This window comes from Ictidomys tridecemlineatus, chromosome 4, assembly GCF_052094955.1.
Source record: "Ictidomys tridecemlineatus isolate mIctTri1 chromosome 4, mIctTri1.hap1, whole genome shotgun sequence".
Taxonomy (NCBI): Eukaryota; Metazoa; Chordata; class Mammalia; order Rodentia; family Sciuridae; genus Ictidomys; species Ictidomys tridecemlineatus.
Window position 1 is genome coordinate 12,131,272 of NC_135480.1, and position 19,790 is coordinate 12,151,061.

General features: G+C 34.5%; 1 protein-coding gene across 3 annotated transcripts in view; it reads right to left on the bottom strand.

Moving 5' to 3' along the window:
• Positions 1 to 19,399, bottom strand: part of Ms4a13 (membrane spanning 4-domains A13) — a 32,428-nt gene extending 13,029 nt beyond the window's left edge. Inside the window, exons 1-8 of one of the 3 annotated variants that reach the window (XM_078045951.1) lie at positions 19,114 to 19,399; positions 16,947 to 17,056; positions 14,789 to 14,929; positions 12,458 to 12,514; positions 11,265 to 11,384; positions 6,162 to 6,257; positions 4,161 to 4,242; positions 2,243 to 3,955 (exon numbers count right to left, since the gene is read on the bottom strand). In XM_078045951.1, coding sequence (XP_077902077.1) covers positions 3,849 to 3,955; positions 4,161 to 4,242; positions 6,162 to 6,257; positions 11,265 to 11,384; positions 12,458 to 12,514; positions 14,789 to 14,929; positions 16,947 to 16,991 — 648 coding nt within the window. In that variant the 5' untranslated portion in view covers positions 16,992 to 17,056; positions 19,114 to 19,399 and the 3' untranslated portion in view covers positions 2,243 to 3,848. Of the gene's footprint in view, positions 1 to 2,242; positions 3,956 to 4,160; positions 4,243 to 6,161; positions 6,258 to 11,264; positions 11,385 to 12,457; positions 12,515 to 14,788; positions 14,930 to 16,946; positions 17,057 to 19,113 lie in introns of those variants that run through there. The other 2 variants (XM_078045952.1, XM_078045953.1) reach the window with 2 other exon arrangements.
• Between the last annotated feature and the right edge of the window lie 391 nt (positions 19,400 to 19,790).

Sequence of the window (19,790 nt, forward strand, 5' to 3'; positions counted from 1 at the left end):
GAAAGGCTTTTTATTTTTTCTTCAATCTCACTGATTGTCACCATTCTGGGTTTTCTGTCCCCTTTTGTTTCAATTTTGGTAGATTATACATGTCTAGAAATTTGTCTATTTCTTCTAGACTTTCCAATTTATTGGAATACAAGCTTTCAAAATAGACCCTAGTTATATTGATATTTTTATATTTCTTGTGACTTGCTTGTGACCTAAAATGTGGTCTTTTTTTGGAGAAGTTCCATGAGCAGCTGAGAAGAAAGTAAACCCAGTTGTTGTTGGATGAAATAGTCTACAGATGTGTTGGGTACATTTAATTTGTAATATATATTTTTTAATTTCTGAAGTGTCTTCACTGAACTTATACCTGGCTGACCAATCTGTTGGTAAGAAAAGTGTTTAAAATAACCTAGTATCATTCTGTTGGGGTCTATGAGAGCCATTTTCTTTATTTGTTTGATTTACTTTATTCGTTTCTGGCATATTTGCTATTGTTATATCATCTTGTTGACTTGAATCCCTTCACCAGTATGAAGTGACCTTCTTTATCCCTTCTAATTTGAAGTCGTCTTTGTTAGATATGAGAGTCACTACTCCTGCTTGCTTATGGGCTGCATTTGCGTGGAATATCAATTTTCAAATTTTCATTCAGCTGTGGATGTCTTTGCTTGAGAGAGGTATGTCTTTTCCCAACAACATACAATTTGACCTTGTTTTTAAAAACCCAATATGCCAGTCTGTTATTTGGCTGGAGAATTAAGACTATTTACATTCAGTGTTATTATAAATATGTTTAATTTGAACCTATTACTCATTTAATTAACTACTCTTCCAGTGAGATTCACCCTTTCCTGAGCTCTGGTATTTGATTTTAACTTTCTCTGTCAGGGTTTCTTTATGTATTTTCCATAATGATGGCTTAGTAGTCATGGATTCTTTATGCTTATCTTGTAAGGTTTTCATTCTCTTTTGATTCTGAAGGTAGTTGTGCATGATATGGCACTTTTGGTTTAAAGGAATTTTCTTTCAGGGTTTGAAACACATTGTTCCAAGCCCTCCTGATTTTTAGGGCTTTTGTTGAGGTATCAGATGTTGTTTTGATTGGATTACTTCTGTATATAATCTGATGTGTTTCTTTTGAGCCTTTTAAAATTCTATCATTATCCTATATATTTGGTATTTTAAGAATAATGTATCATGGAGACCTTCTTTTTTAATCTTTTCTGTGTGAGGTTTTAAATGCTCTGTATGTGGATCCCCATCTAATTCCCAATGTTTAGAATTTTTTTCTATTATTTCACTGAAAATGTTTTAATTATTATTTGTCTATATCTACATTCCTTCCTTAAATCCAATGATTCTTATGTTTGGTCTCTTAATGTTGTCCCAGAGTTGTTATATATTCTGATCATGATTTTTTTTTTCTTTCTGAGTGTTCAAGTTAACATATTTTGTCTTCAAGGTCTGAAATTCTGTCTTACACATGATCTAATCCGTTAATGAGAGTTTCAACTAAATTTTTCATTTGATTTTTAGTCTCATAGTTCCAGGATTTCTGTTTCTTTTTCGGTTTCTTTATATTTTTATTGAAATGCTCTTTCACATACTGTATATTCTGTATTTCCTTAGTTCATTACTTAAGATTTTCTTATAGTTCCTTGATCATTTCAATATTTTTTAAAAAATGTCTTCAGAATTTCATTTACTTCAGTATCTTTTGATTTAATTATTGGAAGGTTATAAACTATCAGAGGTGACTATGTTTTCTGAGATCAGATGTTTGTACATCCATTGAGTTGAATTCCTCTTCTCCTTTTGTGTGGGGGTCCTTTAGTGAGTAGTTATCTCATAATCATCCCTGGGCTGGGGATATCTTAGCTTCAACATAATCAAAGTGTTAAGTTCAACTACCAGTACAACTTTGAGAGAATAACTGCTAGTAACAGAGGAAATTTAAAAGTAAACTTTATATCAACATATCCTATGTTATTTTAAATGACCTCTACAATGTATTGACCAAAGAGAAGAGTTAGAAATAATATAGAATGTTCTGGAAATATTAAGCATTAATGATAGTGTACTAAATTGAAGTGGAAGAAAGAATAAAAAATAGAAAAAAGAAAAAAGAGAAAAGTATGTTGGGGCAACAAAAGATAAATAAAGGATGAAGGAGAGAAGAGAATGAGATAAGAGCAAAATAAAGAAGTATTGAGAGAGGACTCAATTAATTGACAAAAAATTTGTTTTTCTTTTTGTTGAGATTTTAAAGTTGGAGACCTGACTTTTCAGAGTTTTGAATTTAGACTCTCCCAGCTATGAGGAAGGTTGATAGACTTATTGTTCTGTTTTTGTCAGCTCTGAGTCAAAATGGCTAAACCTGTTAAGAGGAGTATTACGTACTCAAGTCTACTCCCTCCTTGCCTATAGCTTCGATTAGTGAAGTACCATAAGATTCAGAGCAGATCTCATTCGCAAAATGGTTGCTATTGTGACCAGGGAAGGGAATGTAAATCTGTCAGCTCTGTTGGCTAACCCTTTCAACCATGTACCTGTAGACCAATCTGTATTGTTTTGTACCCTTTTGTCTGAGAACATCAGTCTGTGGGAAGAGGGTGGGTGGATGGGGGTGTAGGCAGTTGTGGAATGTACCAGTTTATTCTCTATATCGTTCTGGACATGGGGGAGGTGGTGCAGGGTCCAAAATAGGATGTCATGGAATTGCTGCTTTTTACCTAACCATGATCAGTCCCAGTTCCACCTTGTCAGCCATGTTCATTATCCAGAGTTCAGAGGGTCAATTTCAAATTAAAGTGCCCTAGAAAAGCAGTCATGGCTCCTTCAATCACTGTTTCTCCCAGATATTAGTCTCCTTCCTGTGCCCAGACTGACTCACAGCACGGTGCATGGGTACCCAATGATCCAGTGAAAAATAAATCTTAAGTGACTGATTAGTCTTGAATATTCATAAAGAAAGTATGCCTAGAACAAGGCAATAAAGGGAAAAATAGAGAAATATGGAAAATAAAGGTAAACTACAGGGATTTCCAGTCTCTGGCTCCAAAGTTGTTGCCACTTCCCTGTTTTCACTAACTTTGTTCTGCAGAGTGCTGAGGGTTCTCCCATGCCAGCTCAGCCTCTCTAAAACTGATGGGAGAATGTCCTTCAGCTTAGGAGGGGAGCTCCCTCCACCACCAAGCCACCATGCCCACCAGTACTGCCTCCTTTTATTAACTTTTTATAGTCTAGAAACCAGTACTTCAGTTTTTCATCTGGTTGCTTTGGATTGTCTACCAGTGTTTCCCCAGTCTTTCTATCTTAATTTACCATTGCAGAATTGGTTTTTAGATCACTTTCCGGGAGCTCTTATGAGTTTTTAGTGTCCTCTGATCCTCATTTTGTTCTGAATCAAAAAGTATTTCCAAAGCTTTGGCTACTTAATTGTCTATCTCAGCTTTTACTTTACTTGGCATGGCTTCTTTTTTAGCTAGAGGTGAGTGGCTCACTAGAGCTTTCTCCATTTCCTTTGTGTGTATACCCTTGCACATATTTATTTTCTTCCAGACCATAAGAGATGTTATTCTATAGTCTTCCTACCTTGACTTGCCCTTGTAGAACTAGTTTATTTGTTCAGTTTCAGGGAGCTGCTATGAGAATGTGTTTTCCTCAGACCCTCTGTTTGTTCTGAATTGAAGAATATTTCCAAAGTTTAGGCCTCTTATAAGTCTACTGCAGCTTGTACTTTACTTTGCATGGCTTCTGTTTTTAGCTAGAGGTAACTCACTAGAGCTTTCTCCAGTTTCTATAGTGTGCATATCCAGGCACATATTTATATTCTTCCAGACCATAAGGGTTAGATGTTATTCTATAGCCTTCCTACCTTGACTTGCCCTTGTAGAACTGGATTTTTTGCTCAGACTCAGGAAGCTGCTACGAGAATGTGGTTTCCTCAGATCCTCTGTTTGTTCTGAATTGAAGAATATTTCCAAAGTTTAGGCCTCTTATAACTCTATTGCAGCTTTTACTTTACTTTGCATGGCTTTTTTTTTTTTTTAAGCTAGAGGTGAGTAGCTCACTAGAGCTCTCTCCAGTTTCCATAGTGTGCATACCCTTGCACATACTTATATTCTTCCAGACCATAAGGGGTAAATGTTATTCTATAGCCTTCCTACCTTTACTTGCCCTTGCAGACCTGGTTTTTTTGTTCAGTTGCAGGGAGCTGCTACGACGGGTCCTCTGATCTTCTGTTTCGTTCTGAATTGAAGAATATTTCCAAAGTTTAGGCTACTTATAAGTCTATCTCAGCTTTTACTTTACTTTGCATGGCTTCTTTTTTTTTTTTTTTTTTTTTTTTTTTTTTTTTTTAGCTAGAGGTGAGTAGCTCATTAGAGCTCTTTCCAGTTTCCTGCACATATTTGTATTCTTCCAGATCATAAAGGATAAACATAATGTTATCAAGGTAAATATCCCATGTTGGCTGTCTTGTTCTCTGAATCTCTGTGTTGAGTTTCTGGCTGGTTGCTAGTCAATTTATTGACCAACAATATTGTAATCTCAGTCAATCTAGGAGTGACTGTTATCTCTATTGGTTTAATTACGCTAGTCATGGAAATTTCTGTGTTGTGCCTCAAATAAAATTAACTCTCAAGCAGCAAACTGTTGGTCCTCACAGTGTGAAATCATCAAGGTAAATTTCTGCATAACAAAACCAAGGAGGTTGAAGGAATCAAAGTGAGCCCCAAGCTAACATATCAGAGACAATGAGTTTTTATTTAGATCCAGTATATATTCACAAACACTTCATAATTTGTTGTATACATTGATCAACTTCCAGAATATTTTTAGGAATATTTGCTATGTGCTTACTTAGTCATTCTGTAAGTCCTATTCATTCTGTATTTTTTAAAACTAGATCTCTTGAAAGTAGGGAGGCCATTAGAATAGAGAAAGAGGATCCTGGGGAGAAGAGGGCAAGGGGACATACTGAGGAGTGAAACTGACCAAATTATGTCACATATATGTATGGATATGCCACGATGAAACCCACTGTTCTATATAATACACACCAATTAAACATATCTACGTGGATTATATACATATGGTTTTACATTAATTATATTATTCCTTAACATTTTCCTCTCAAAAATGTTAGTCCTCTTTTTCTTTTATCTCTATAAATGTGGACACATATCAACACACATGTGCACACGTGTGCACGCACACACACGGCCCAAAACCTTTTTCTGGTCTCAGTTTGTGTACTTCAGTCAGTCCCTAGGTCTTACCTGACCATGGTATGTAAAATACCTTTGCCTTATCTCCTTATTCTGCCTTTACTTCATAACATTTTACTATCATGATTATATATAGTATATATGCACATATATGGCCATTTTATATATAAATATCTTTCTTCTCCACTTAAATGCAAATTCCCTGATGACAGAGACAGTGTCTTGTTAGTCATCCTTAGTGCCTATTAAAAAGCCTAGCAAATAGTAGATTCTTCATGAATATTTGCAAAAACCATGAATAAATATTAGGTATCTAGTTATTTTAAGCTTGTGAGAAAACAGACATTCTCATGTATTTATATGGTATTATGAATTATTTCAGCATTTTGGAATATTAAACTTGACCCTACACCCACATTTTAAGGAATCTACCACTTCCAGAAATAGTCTCTTGTTTGCAAAAATATTTGTATTGAAATATTCATTGAATCATTGTTTATAATTTAAGAAAACTGGGAACAAAGTTAAATATACAGTAAATAAGGGAATGCAAAATATATAAAAAATAAGTTATAAGAAGGCTTTCTTTAGATGTGTTTTTTTTAATGAAAAGATGCTTATGATAGTTGCAAAAAAAGACATGTAACAAGATAATGAGAAAATGATCATACAATTAGTAAAAAATTTTTTTATGTAGATTTGGATGTGTGGATATAATGCAGATTATATTAAGTAAAAAAATCACTCTATACTTTTTGATATGTAGTTTCATGTATTGCTTTTGTCATTTTATGTTTTCTATTTATTAAATGAAGGGGGAAAAGTAAATAATATATTCCATTTTATTAATTCTAAACACTGGATAGTGTGCTTTATCACCTTACAGAGTATGCTTTCTAGAAACTTAACATCTCTTGATTTGCCTGAGTAAACACTTACCAACCGTGCACAGCAGCAGATTGAATGTGCAAGTGCAATACCAATTTCCAAGAGGTACGAGGCCAATAAAATACGTGAAACTTCCCTCCCTAGTTTCTGTAATCAGGAAATAGGGAGAAATCTTACATTATTATTTTTAGTAAGCACAAACAAGCTCATGGAAGGAGCTTGTAGTATAAGAACCAAGGAAAAGAAGGAAAACAATAAATGGACCTTTTCCCAATGTGATTTCCCTAGACATTTTTATTATTTTGCTTTCTTCTTAATTTTTCATGCTACACTTCTTCCCAATTCATTGTATGTGGCTTTCGTCCTTGATCTTCATCACTTAGCATTCTTGTTACACTTCTTGTAACTTTTTAATTAATGTTTATGTCTTCACTACAGAGTCCCTGGCACAACTTGCTATGTAAGGTCTCCAGTTAATAAGATTTGGCCCTTCTATTTCTAAGGATTAGATGGCAACCCAGAGGTTTTTTAACAAGCTATTTTTGTTTATTAAGACAGCTATTAGTAACTACAAATTTACTTAAACTTACATTTGTGGTGATAAAAATTTCTCAGAGATACTTGCTGTAATAGCATAGAATAATGAGCAAATTAAAGAAGAATTCAACAAACATTTTACTTGAAAACACAAGTGATTGTGACTTCCAGGATAAATAAAACAGATCTCTTCTGATGTTACTGGAAATATTTTCAACTACACACATTATGGGTGAGCTATGCAAATCATAACAGAGCTCTTCCTGAATAAGCAGTCTTTGTGCTGGCTATGAAAATAAGGATATTCAAATCTAAAAGAAATAACAACATAATTCACTTTCCCTTCAATTTCTTCTTCTCCTCCTCCTTTTCTTCTTTCTCCTTTTTCTTTGTTGGTTCTATTTAATATCTTTTATATGTGAAAAAATGTTAAGTGTTAGGGATTAAATAATGAGAATACAGTGACAAATAAAAACTTTCTGCTTTCTCAGAGTTTATAATCAAGTAGAAAAGACGGAGAATAAGTCACATATGGTAAGGTTAATATGTCAAAATGGATAAAAATATGCTTAATAATTATAGGCAGTAGGAGGTTCACTCAAAGCCACTAGTATCTAGAAAGGATTCATAAAGATATAGGATCTTTGAAATAAGGGTAGTGCTGAGAAAAAAAGGAAGGAGAAAGCAGAATTTTAGGCAGCTTCAATTTTTATTTACTTGTTTCATTGCAACCTGTCTTTTTTCAGAAAGGATTTACACCAAAAAAATCAAATAACCCAATTAATAAATGGGCTAATGATTTAAACAAACACTTCTCAAAAGAAAAAATACAAATAGCCAACAAGTATATGAAAAAGTTCAATATCATAGCAATTAGGGAAATGTAAGTCAAAACTACACTGAGATTTCATTTTACACCGCTCAGAATGGTAGTCATCGAGAATACAGATAATAATAAATGCTGAAGAGGATATGGGGAAAAGGAACACTTTTACACTGTTGGTGAGACTGTAAATTAGTACAACCAATATGGAAATCAGTATGGAACCTCCTCAAAAGACTAGGTATGGAGCCACCATATGACCCAGTTCTTCTACTACTCTTCAGTATTCATTCTGAAGAATTAGTGTCATCGTACCACAGTGATACATGCATATCCATGTTTAGCAGCACAATTCATAATAGTCAAACCATGGAACCAGCCTAGGTGTTCATCAACAGATGAATGGATAAAGAAAACGTTGGCATTTATACATAATGGAGTGTTAGTCAGAAAGAAAAATGAAATTATGGCATCTGTAGAAAAATGGATGGAAATAGACACAATTATGTTAAGCAAAATAAGTCAAACTCAGAAGACTAAGGGTCATCATGTTTTCTCTCATGAGGAATCTATGGAAGAGAAAAGAAAAGAAAGATGTGGTGGATCTCATGAAAATCTAAGGGAAATCAGTAGAGGAAAGAGGCCAAGAGGTGGGAGATGCGGGTGGGGAGTGCAGAGGAGTGATACTGGCTAAATTATATTGTTATATTGTGTATTGTGTGCATGTATGTATATGTAACAACAGATTTCTTCAGTGTGTACACCATAATGCACCAATTTAAAAAAAGTGGGAAAAAAGAGAAATAGCCTCCCCCAAATAAGTTAAAAGTGTGACAAAATAATTAACAGAGAAATAAAATAAAATGAATAATAGAGTTGTATCACAATGACCTAGTGTATTTACACAAGCAAACAACACAAGAAACTAACATGTTTGAGGAATGATAAAGAAGTTTTAAATGAAACGGTGTTTGATCATGTATGACATCAACAGGAAGATTAGGAAGATTGAAGGATTTAATTCTAATTTATGTTTGTTGGCAGCAATACAAAATCTTAAAATTTCAGGTGGAAATTATTTGTGGCCTCTTCACTGGCAAGACTGTTAAAAAATCACTCTGCCTACATCCCTTTATTTGTAAGTTGGTGTTGTTGTCAATCTCTTCCCTTAAAGCGGCAAGATGTCTGATGGAGCAGCTCAAATAGCAAAGTAAGAGAGAGAATATGAGTTCTTGAAATATAACCTATGCTTATGAACCAGGCTTAAATCAGCAAGGGCTCTTTTTTGCTAAGGTCAATTTGCATTATATTTCCTAGACTTAAACCTAAGAGAAATCTAATTTTAAAATGTTAAATAAAGAATAAATGATATTTGGTAATTTGGAAAGCCAGTAGAAAGAGAGCAGCCAAGGTTAAGATTTTGGGTCTAGACAATTTCAACAAGGGGGTCTTACAGTACTGTACTTTCGAGTAAGTAAGCAATTTCTATTTTTTATCTTTTGAGTTTGAGATGATGATAGAAGTATAGCCAAGTAAAAAAGTCAAGCTAGCCACCAGATTAATAGGCTTGGAGTTTGAGAGAAAGAACAAAACAATTAGCTAACAGGCATGAATTAGAACATTTTCCTGTTTACACATAAGGATACTAAGGAACAGGAAGCTAAACTTCATCAAAGCATACACATAGCTAGCAGGTATAAGGATAGTATTTGAACAATGCAATCTGGTTCTGGAGTCTGCACCATTATCCATGTTGTTATATGGGAGACATATTTCAGAGGTATGCACTTTGGGGGACAGATGATAGTGTTCCTGGGAACACTGATTACTTGGATGACTTTCTTATGTTGCCAAACACCTTTCTTATGCTATAAAAGGAGCATGTGAAAATATTGTAAAATGTTGGCTATCTTAATAAATGTAGACATAACTCAACAATGACACCGGGAAAAGCCAGTGGGTAAGAAATCTATGTCTAATGTACAAGTTCATTTTGTATAACTAATCACAGAAAACAAAGATAAAACTTGTGGTTTTGGGGAAAATCATTAGTACTGAGTTCAGATAAGTACAGTCAACAGTGGTTCTTAATATTTATTGCAAAAGACAGATGCTGTGATTGGACAAGGTTTCAGTGTGCCCCTCAAGGGTTCATGTGATGGAAACTTGGTTCTCATTTGGTAATTGTAAGAAGTGGCAGGGAACTTTCAGAAATGGACATGGGAGGAGGGATTGTTAGGTCACTGGAGGTGCTGTTCTTAAAAGGAATTAATGTAGTTTTCATGAGACTCTAGCTAAATCTTGTGAAAGTGTTGTTATAAAGGAGCAAGACTGAGCCTTTCCCAATCTTTATTTTCATGTCTTACCTGTAGACCCTGTCAGGTACTTTCTCCCTTGATATTATCTGCCATTAGGCCCTTACTAGAGGTCACACAGGGCTATCTATCTTGGGACATTCAGCCTTTCTTTCTTGTAAGTATATAGTCTCAGTTATTTTGTTATAGCTTTGAAAAAACAGACTAATATAGAAGGTCTTGACAATTATGCAATATTATCTTAAACTGATGTTTATAAATTTAGGAATAAGAATGTACTTAAGTACACCCTTCTTATTCTCTGCAAACAAAATCACAATTGAAGTTATCTATATATTGAATCACCAGATATTGGAGATTTTTCTTAGAATTTATAGGGAAAATCTGGGCATGTTTATTTAAGTCATTTATTACACACCATCTATTTTGGGGTATTACTGTACTTTCAATTATTTTCTTATTATTCTACGGTCTTGCTTTCTTTCTTCTTTCTTCTCTTTGAAGAGGGGTACTGAGGACTGTACTCAGGAGCACTTGACCACTGAGCCACATCTACAGCCCTATTTTGTATTTTATTTAGAGACAGGGTCTCACTGAGTTGCTCAGCACCTTGCTTTTGATGAGGCTGGCTTTGAAATCACGACCTTCCCGCATCAGCCTCCTGAGCCACTGGGATTCCAGGCACGCGTCACTGGACCTGGCCATACAGTCTTGTTTTCTATTCTCTGAATTATTTCCACTGATGATCCCCTACATACTATATTACAGGTAAAGAGAGGAAGTGTATAGGGAAGGAGAGAAAGTCATATCCCTCTCCTACAGTAACTCTTATAGTCATTATTTTAATTGTTATTTCTTTTGTTCTGTTGGCCAGCCCTTCCTGCAACCTTTCCTCATTTTAAATGGGAGATTTTTTTTATAAGCATTGCTAAAGTCTTTTGCAGCACTAATTTTGTGATTTGAAATTTAAAGCCAGAACAGCTGGAATAAATGTAGTTAATATTTTAGGAAGAAATATAGTGATTTCATATAATCAAAATTCATATAAGATGCAAAGATAGGTTGCTATGAAAAGTTCTGTGTAATGAGAAATCACTAGGCATTTAAAATTTGTACTATGCATACATAAGCAGAAGTCTTTTGTTGATTTTGGGAATGGTTTTATGGTCCAGGATTATACTTTTCTTACATGAAAAGAATCATCAGAGACCTTGTGCCTAATGCCAAGACACTTATCACTGAAGTCTTTATATTTTTTACTTGCTTTATTTTAATTGGGAAAATCAAGAATTCAAATGGCTTGTTAATATGCACTAAAAATATTACCTAAGAATCATTTTTTAAAATTAAGCTCTTTCAATCAAGACCTCACGGCCATATAAAGGAACAATACAAGCCTCGTTTTATATCCTAAGTCTTCAAAATCACTGAAAATAATAATTTTTAAATTAAGGTTTTCCTATACAACAGGCCACTTACCGCTTGTCCATAATTCCTATATGACACACTATGAAAAGTAGACAACTCAAATACTGTTAGACACAGTGCAATAAATGCAGTAATTACAGAGAAGATGTTCATGATCAAAGCCCATATCGTCTGAAAAGGAGACATAAGGTAAATTTATTATATTCAGAATAAATACTTTGGTTAAACAGTTTGTCTTGCTAAAACAAAGTCATCTAATTAAAAACTTTGATCTAGTTTGTGAGGCTTTAGAAGTATTTGTACACTTGCTGCTCATGCAAAATATATTTCTGGTTTACTCAAAACCCAGTTAATGTAGACAAAACATTAAATTATCAACAAACTAAAAAGCATTAATCTAGGCTGGGGATGTGGCTCAAGTGGTAGCATGCTCGCCTGGCATGTGTGTGGCCCGGGTTCAATTCTCAATACCATATACAAACAAAGATGTGGTGTCCGCCGAGAACTAAAAAATAAATATTAAAATTCTCTCTCTCTCTCTCTCTTTAAAAAAAATAAAAATAAAAAGCATTAATCTTTCAATTCCATTGGGGACCAAAAATATTGTATTTTACAATCTTGTGAATCAGTTCTAAGAAGATTGTAAAACATGATTTGAACCAAAGGGTTTCCACTGAAAGGAAAATTAAAAAAGGAGAAGAAAAAAAAGTAATGGAAAATGAAAACTGTTTGTGGAAATACAATCAAATGGAGTTAAGTTTTAATCATAGGTTTTAATCATCTGGGAATATTTACCAATAACTTTAAACAGATATCAAATTTATTTATCCTATATCACAGATAGATCTTTTTCCTGGACAAATGTCCAACTTTGATACAATCCTGTTTACAATCTGACTTTCAGAAAATAAGATTTTAGAGCAGTATAATATGTATATATAAAGGCATTAGGTTTTATTAAATGCTTTCTAATCATGATATTCATATAATGTTAAAAGGTAGAATACCAAACAAAAAACCCTAAAACTATAATTTATAAGCTTTTACATAAGGTAATCATGACTTTAACTACTGCAACATATTTGTCTCCATTAACTTATGTGATCCTAGATTTTCATTTAATTTCTTAATTTGTTTTATAGGGTGTGTAGACTACTTCATTATTCTGAATCATCTTTTCATTAAGACCTATTGTTAAGCATAGTGATAGTCAATTCTATCGATATCCCAACATTTCAACTTACCAGGTATTGACTCGATTTCTGTGTTGATCTTATTGTGGAAGCTCCTGATACAATATACTGAACATAAAAACATAAATATTTATTGATAATGATTGCCAACTTAAAATGTATTTTTAAAAATTTCTAAGTCAAGTATTTTTAGAATACTAAACAGTAATAAAAAAAATAACTTAAAGGGGTCATGATAAGTATCCATCATGAAGTAATGATGCTATCCAAAGGTTATAAAAAATAACCACAGGGTTACCAGTAATAGAAATATATAAAGGAGTGTGGACAGAATGTGGACTGTGGCAGTTATGAATCTGGGATCAAGTCTGATTATATGTGCATAAAATATTTCACACATAACTCAGTTATTTCTTCTAGTGCTGTTGCTTCTAATGAGATGATGCATTGGCTGAGTAATGTCCAGATATGGAAAACATGGCTTGTGAGTTGATCTCACACTGTCATTTACAAAATACAACTCTTATAGTAATTATTAGGGTAAGAGCTGCTATTAATGCTTTTGTTTGACTTTTCAAAAAGAGATCCCATTATTTCATGAGAGAATATTTATTTCCAAGAATAGGAAAACAATACCATATTGTTCGAAAGTGATCTGTACAACCCCCTGAAATATTCCTTGCCTTATCTGTTTTAGTGGTTTTATTAGCAAAGGCTAATTTTAGGAAAAAAAAAACAGCATTCATGCAACACCCTTTATTTAAGAAGGCCAAAATTTGAAACTTATAAATTCCACAAGAGTAAATTTAAATCACACATTCTACACTTGCTTCTGTAACAAAAGCTGAGATTTCTAAGGAGGTAGATGGTGAAGAGAAAAACTAACATGATATCAAAGTGAAAATATCTTGTGAATTTTAAATGAGAGTGCTCTCCAACTAGAATATTAAGTCATCTGCTTAATAAAATGCCTTTCAAAATTTGCAACCTGAAAATTTTTTTTACTGAATTACATTTAATTGAAATTCTAGAAAATGTATTGTTTAATATGCTATTTTTAAAAGGTTTTTTTAGGCAATATGTCCCTCTCACATAATCACATATGCATGGAACTTAATTTGCTCCATTTCAGTTCCCAGTACTTTCTCTTTCCTTATCCTCCTCTCTCTATCTTTTGCCCTTCCTTTACTCTACTGATCTTCTATTTATTTGTTTTTTAAATTGGTACTTTATAGATAGACATAAAGGTGAAATGTACTTGGAGTCTCCTTCCTCTTCCTGCCTTTCCTGAATTTCCTTCCTCTACTCTAATGATTTCCCTTTTATTTTCATGGGATTCCCTCTCACATTACCTTTTTCCCTTATTTTATCCTAGCTTCCTCAGATGAGAGAAAACATTACACCCTTGACTTTCTGTGTCTGGTTTATTTTCACTTAGAAGTGGTTCTATATTTCCATCCATTTACCAGCAAATGCCATAATTTCATTCTTCTTTATGGTTGAGTAAAACTCCCTTGTATGTGTTTTATTACCTTTTCTTGATCCATTCGTGTGTTGATGGGCACCTAGGCTGGTTCCTAGCCTGGCTATTGTGAATTTCAATTGCACTGTTATAAACACTGATGTGGCTTTTTCACTACAGTATGCTTATTTTCGTTCTTTTGGATAAATATCAAATAGTGGGATAGCTGGATCATATGGTGGTTCCATTTCTAGTCTTTTGAGGAATCTCCCTCCACAAGCTCTGCCAAAGCGGTTGGATTAATTTGCAGTCCCACCAACAAAGAATGAGTGTACCATTTTCCACACATTCTCACCAACATTTACTATTTGTATTCTTGATAACTGCCATTTCTGACTAGAGTATGATAAAATCTTAATGTAGTTTTAATTTGCATTTCCCTAATTGCTAAGGATGTTGAACATATTTTTACATTATTAGTTGGTCATCTGTACTTATTTTGAAAAATGTCTGCTTTGTTAATTTGCCCATTTATTAATTGTATGTATGTGTGCATGTGAAGCTTTTAGAATGCTTCATATATTATAGATATTAACCCCCTGTCAGAGAGTAGCTGGCAAAGATATTCTCCCATTTTGCAGGCTCCCTCCATATGCCCTAGTTTTCTTTGCTATGCAGAAGCTTTTTAATTTGAAAATTTAATTTGAAAATTCATTATTTTTCTCTTATTCTTTTTCCAAGGCAATGCTTTGGTATATATAAGTAGTGCATCATTCATTAATGAGTCAGTACATCACTTATCAACCATGCATCATTATCTAGATTTTATATGAAAATTAAATATTTTTATCATTATTTTTCTATCTTCTAGTACTGAAATGAATATTATAATGAAATCAATATAAATGTATTGTACTCACAAAAATTCCCCAAAAAGCACATCCTGTTTTGTAAGTTATAGGTTCATATGTCCCAAAGACTCCTTTAATTTGTCCCATATACAAAACCAATAGGAAATACCACATGAAAATATGAAAAATGCCAATCATAATCTGGATAGCCTGTAAAAAGAGAATGTTGTTAGTACTGAAACAATGTAATTTAACACACAATTCCAATGAATTTTAACTATAAGAAATATTCAACACCTTTACAAAGATGATGGTAAAACAGCAATACACCTACCCATGTATTTCCTGAATTGGTTAGTACAGAAAGAAGGCCCTGATCAGGAAGGACTGAGGTTTCTCAATTAGGAATCAGCCATACTAGACCAAAAGATTGTTTAAAAATAGTAGCTCTGACCACTTCTCCCATAAGAAAGTTAACAATTCAATTATACCACCTGTCAAGTTATGGTATAAGGAAAGCATGTAGGAAAATGACAGTATGTAGGAAAATGTGGTTCCTAATCTACTTGGATGCAGGAAGCCATATATTTGACATTTTGTTGTTCTTTTGAATCTTAGAAAGGTTTATCTTTTCCTTCAAGGAATACTTGGTCTGTATGGATTTTTTTCACAAGCATGCTAGAGTAAACCATAATCCATACAATAACATAAAGCATATCTCAGGCAGATCTTCTTGCATTAGATCCTTCCATTAGATAAATGACAAGTTAGAACAGGAGAGAATTATTATTCAACTTTAACTTGTAAAAATATAAAAATTATCCCAGAAAACTTATTTTCAAATTTATGTGAGCTGATAATTCATATACTATACATTTTTATAATTAATCTTTAAAAATGATGGAGTGTTATTTTCATTTTTCATATAAACTTTAATAGGAAGCTATTTAATGTTTCAAGAGTTTTTGTACTTTGTAAAGCAAGTAGTCTATGGAACACAATGCACTTAGCTAGTAGAGAATGTATTTTTCTTTTTTTAGATACCTCCTTTTTGATAACAATCCTATCTACTCTTTATGTTTAGAATTTAAGCTTTCTAACTGCATCATATTTACAAGAATGATATCATTTCAGAGTTTTTTGGACTTAATGAGGAGAAACATTACCTACTAAGATTGCAAAACTCCTGAGGGCCTGGACTTTGTTTTTTTCCTTATTGCATCATTAGTCTCTAGGTGCCCAGCACAGAGTGGGTACCCAGTGAATACTGCCTGTATAAGCATACTGGTATCAAGAATACTAATTCCATGCGACTTTGCCAGGGATAAAAGGAGTAGGCTTGAAAAATAATGTCTCTTTGTATATGACTGGATGCTTTTCTATAGAAAACTAGGAAATATCTACATAGTCAAAGCTTATAAAGAACGCTGCCAACAGGCAGGTTTTCTTATTTAAAAATGGCTTTTAATGCTTGGGATAGAGCTTAGTGGTACAGCACTTGTCCAGTATGTGTGGAAGCCCTGGGTTTCATCCACAGAACTGAGAAAATAAAAACTAAGTTCTTAATTCAGAGCCAAAAAGTGGGTTCCAGGAGGTCAAACTCCCTCTCTCCAACTCAAAAAAAAAAAAAAAAAGTACAAAAACAGCCATATATCCATGGTTCTGGGGGAGAAGACTCACGCTTTCATTCTATCTCAAAGTGGTCTAGGACCCCAGAGAGGTTAAAGATCTCTGCTAACAATCTGATAGAAGACTTAAAACAATGGCATACACAGTATTCAAATTCAGAGGAAGAATCAGTCAATGGAAAAGTTTTCTTCCTTTTAGATGTAAAAGTGCATGATCCTCATAATTCTTTAGTATTTATTAAGAGTAAACTGTTTTTAACCTCACAGGTTTATAATTTAATAAGACAAAATTACTATATCCTACTGTATAATAATTAAAAAATCAATGATAGTCTCTCTTAAAGTTAAAACACACACATACCCTCTCTCTTTTTAAAACTTTATTCCTTGGGTTTCTCTAATACTGTGTGTGTTGGTTTAGTCAATGTTTAGACATGTAACATTAGTCGACATTTGTAGAAGACAATCAACATTTTTTTAAATATTAAATTCTTATCCTTTGATTTAACTAAAGCTATCCCTTTCCAGATCCAAGAATACTCTTCTCAAAACTGAAATATTTACGACCGTGAATTTAGTCAAAGTGAAATATTACTTACCCCTAACACAAGACTATCTGCTGTAGAGGTGTTCCCACATGCCATACTATAAGCATTTCTTCTACTTGATTTTGTTTCTAACCTTTGGTGATAGCTTTATTAGCAAACTTCTACAAAACAATACAAAACACACACATATGATTTCCTCAGAAAAAAATACATAAGTTTGATTCTTTTTTATAGTTTTAATCATCTTCCTGAAGTTAGAAGCAACAGTTGTTCTTTCTATGCTTCAATTCTTAGAGGTATCAGGATTATCCACCTCTTCCGAATGATAGCCTCCATGACTGAAAAGCCTCTTTGTGACTAAAAAATACTGGTATATTACAGATATCACCTTTTAGTGGCAAGTAGTGTCTATAGGTGACCTAATAGAAGGGACATCTAAGGAACAGTATTAGAGAATTTACGGTAAAGCATTCAACAATTCATTTGCAATTCATAATCAATTTAATATCATTCATAATGCCATGTTTGCATTTTAAAAAATAACTTCATATACTTGAATTGGCCAACTGTGCTTTTTTTTGTGGACACATACTTCCTATCTAGTTCTTCTCTCTTTATAATCTTTTCTTCTATCACACAACTTACTGAAGTTGCTCTGCAATCCTAACAGTAGCTCCTGTTCTTTTTTTCCCCCTTTAGTCTTCCTAGTGTTTAGATCATCTTTGTATTAAGATAAAAACTTGGCTAATAATTCCATTCCCTTGTAGGACTGTATCCTTTTGTAGAAGTGAAATTCTGCATCTGCTAGTATGTCACATAGGAGTCATGACACCTGACTGATGATTTTAAAATTTCAGTCTTGATCTTTTCAGAAAGAAGGGAGTTTTGACTAAATGATCCCATACCCTTAAAATTTGATGGCTTGATTGTTTTCATTAATCCTTGTTTCTGAAATTTATTTTCTCAATGTCTCTTAATGCTTATAAGAGCTACTGATAACAAAAGATAAAAACAATATGTTAGTAATTGAAGCAAACTTTATACATTCAATTTGAGATAAGTAAAAAAAGCGGCTTTGGATGTATAGGCAACCAAGTTAAATCTCTGTGTCACAATTAAATAAAATTCACAGAATTATAGAATTCACGTAGAATAATGATGAAAAATCATTATTTGCTACTTTTCAGATAAGAAGAAAATAAAAATAAATCCTTTTGTGTATTTAGAGGAATTCTTTTTACACTCACTGCTAAACAGTGGAAGAGACATGAAGCGACTCTGGGTGTAAAATATTTAGCAACACTATAATCTCTATCAGACCCCCACCTACTTAAGCCACCCCAAGTGAAATAGTCAAATAAATATTAATGAGAAAAAAGAATGTGTGTATGTGTGTTTGTATTTAAAATCCTCAGCTTATTTGATGGAAGAAAGAAATATTCCAACATTCATGGAACAATTGATTGGAATTCTTTCTAAAAGAAATTCTACATTTGGCTACTCTACAATCCACTTATGTATCATGTTTATGTAAATGGAAATAATCATTTATTTGTCTTTATTATCTGATGGTTCCATCATGAACCCAAAAGGAGACAAAGAACAAGTCTGCTAGTCCATATTCCAAACCCTAATCTCTTACTCCAGGATTGCTTTATACAGAAATTCTACAACAATTCTCGTCTAGTACAGAGCTTGTACTAGAATCCACTTCTAGCATCTTCACATCTTCGGTAGAGATGCAAACCCTCACTGTCTTTAGGAAAAAACCCAAATAAATAAATAAATAGAGGGTGGCAGGGTGCGGAAACACCACTTATGTCCAAAATTTTCAAAAACCCTTCACCAGCCAGCTCACCTTTACCTCCCGGGGGGCCACTACCTGGTTTCCGTCTAAGGGCTGCAGCAGGAATCTTTGGGAAGCCTGCGGTGACTGACAGGTCTGTCAGATATTCTTGTTTTCCTAATATTTTGCCCATAATTCCTACTTTTGATTTTCAGGGCTGGCTCCTAAGTCAGCAAGAACTCCCAGAAGCCAAGGAATTCATTTCTGCATGTCCTGGGCTAGGACGCAGAGACCGTAGCTGGAGGAAGTGACAAACAAGGGGCGACGAGGCCCAACCTGCAGCGGGGAGGCCTAGTGGGGCGCGGGCCTCAGACGCCTGGTCCCGTTATGGCTACCAACACTTTGGGAAAGCAAAGCAAGCGACATCATTACCTCGCATTTTACTTGTTCAAAGTCCCAAAGATCGAGTTTCCCCCTCTCCGGTCCAGGCCCAGGATAAGGTTTCCCCCGCCTGGGCCGTCACCCTGGTCCGGGGCCTCACTCCAGCGCCCGGGTCCGCTGAAGAGGCAGATCCCGGCCGAGGGCGGCCTCAGCGCCAGGTCCCCAGATGCCGCTGCGTGGCCATCAAGAGGTAGCCCGGAGTCCAGCCCTGAGCCGGTCCTCAGGCGCCTCTGGTGGCTAGGGTATCCAACGGCACTGGCGCTGACCTCGTACGCCTGCGCGAACACTTGGGTGCGGGCGGGGCGGAGGGAGTACGCGTGCGCAGACCCTCTAGGGGCCCGGTGCCACGTGATCGGTCTACCTGCCAACCTTTGCTGGGAATCTCCAGCAATGGCTGCTCCAAGGTATTGCTTCCTGGTGTCACTGATAAACGTGTCCGCGGCAAAGTGGCCAGGTTGTTGCTGAAAAGTCAGCTCTTCATCCATTCTGTCCTCAAAAATTTTGATCACAAATGTACTTTATGAGATGTAAAACTTGGAAAAGGCAAATCACTGAGTTTACCTTTCACCTCCCATTCAGGTAAACCGGAGTAACAAAAGAAATAGCATTCAGAGTTCTTCCATTTTTCCCATGCCCCTACCACCACTCCATACCTTATTAAAGAAAGA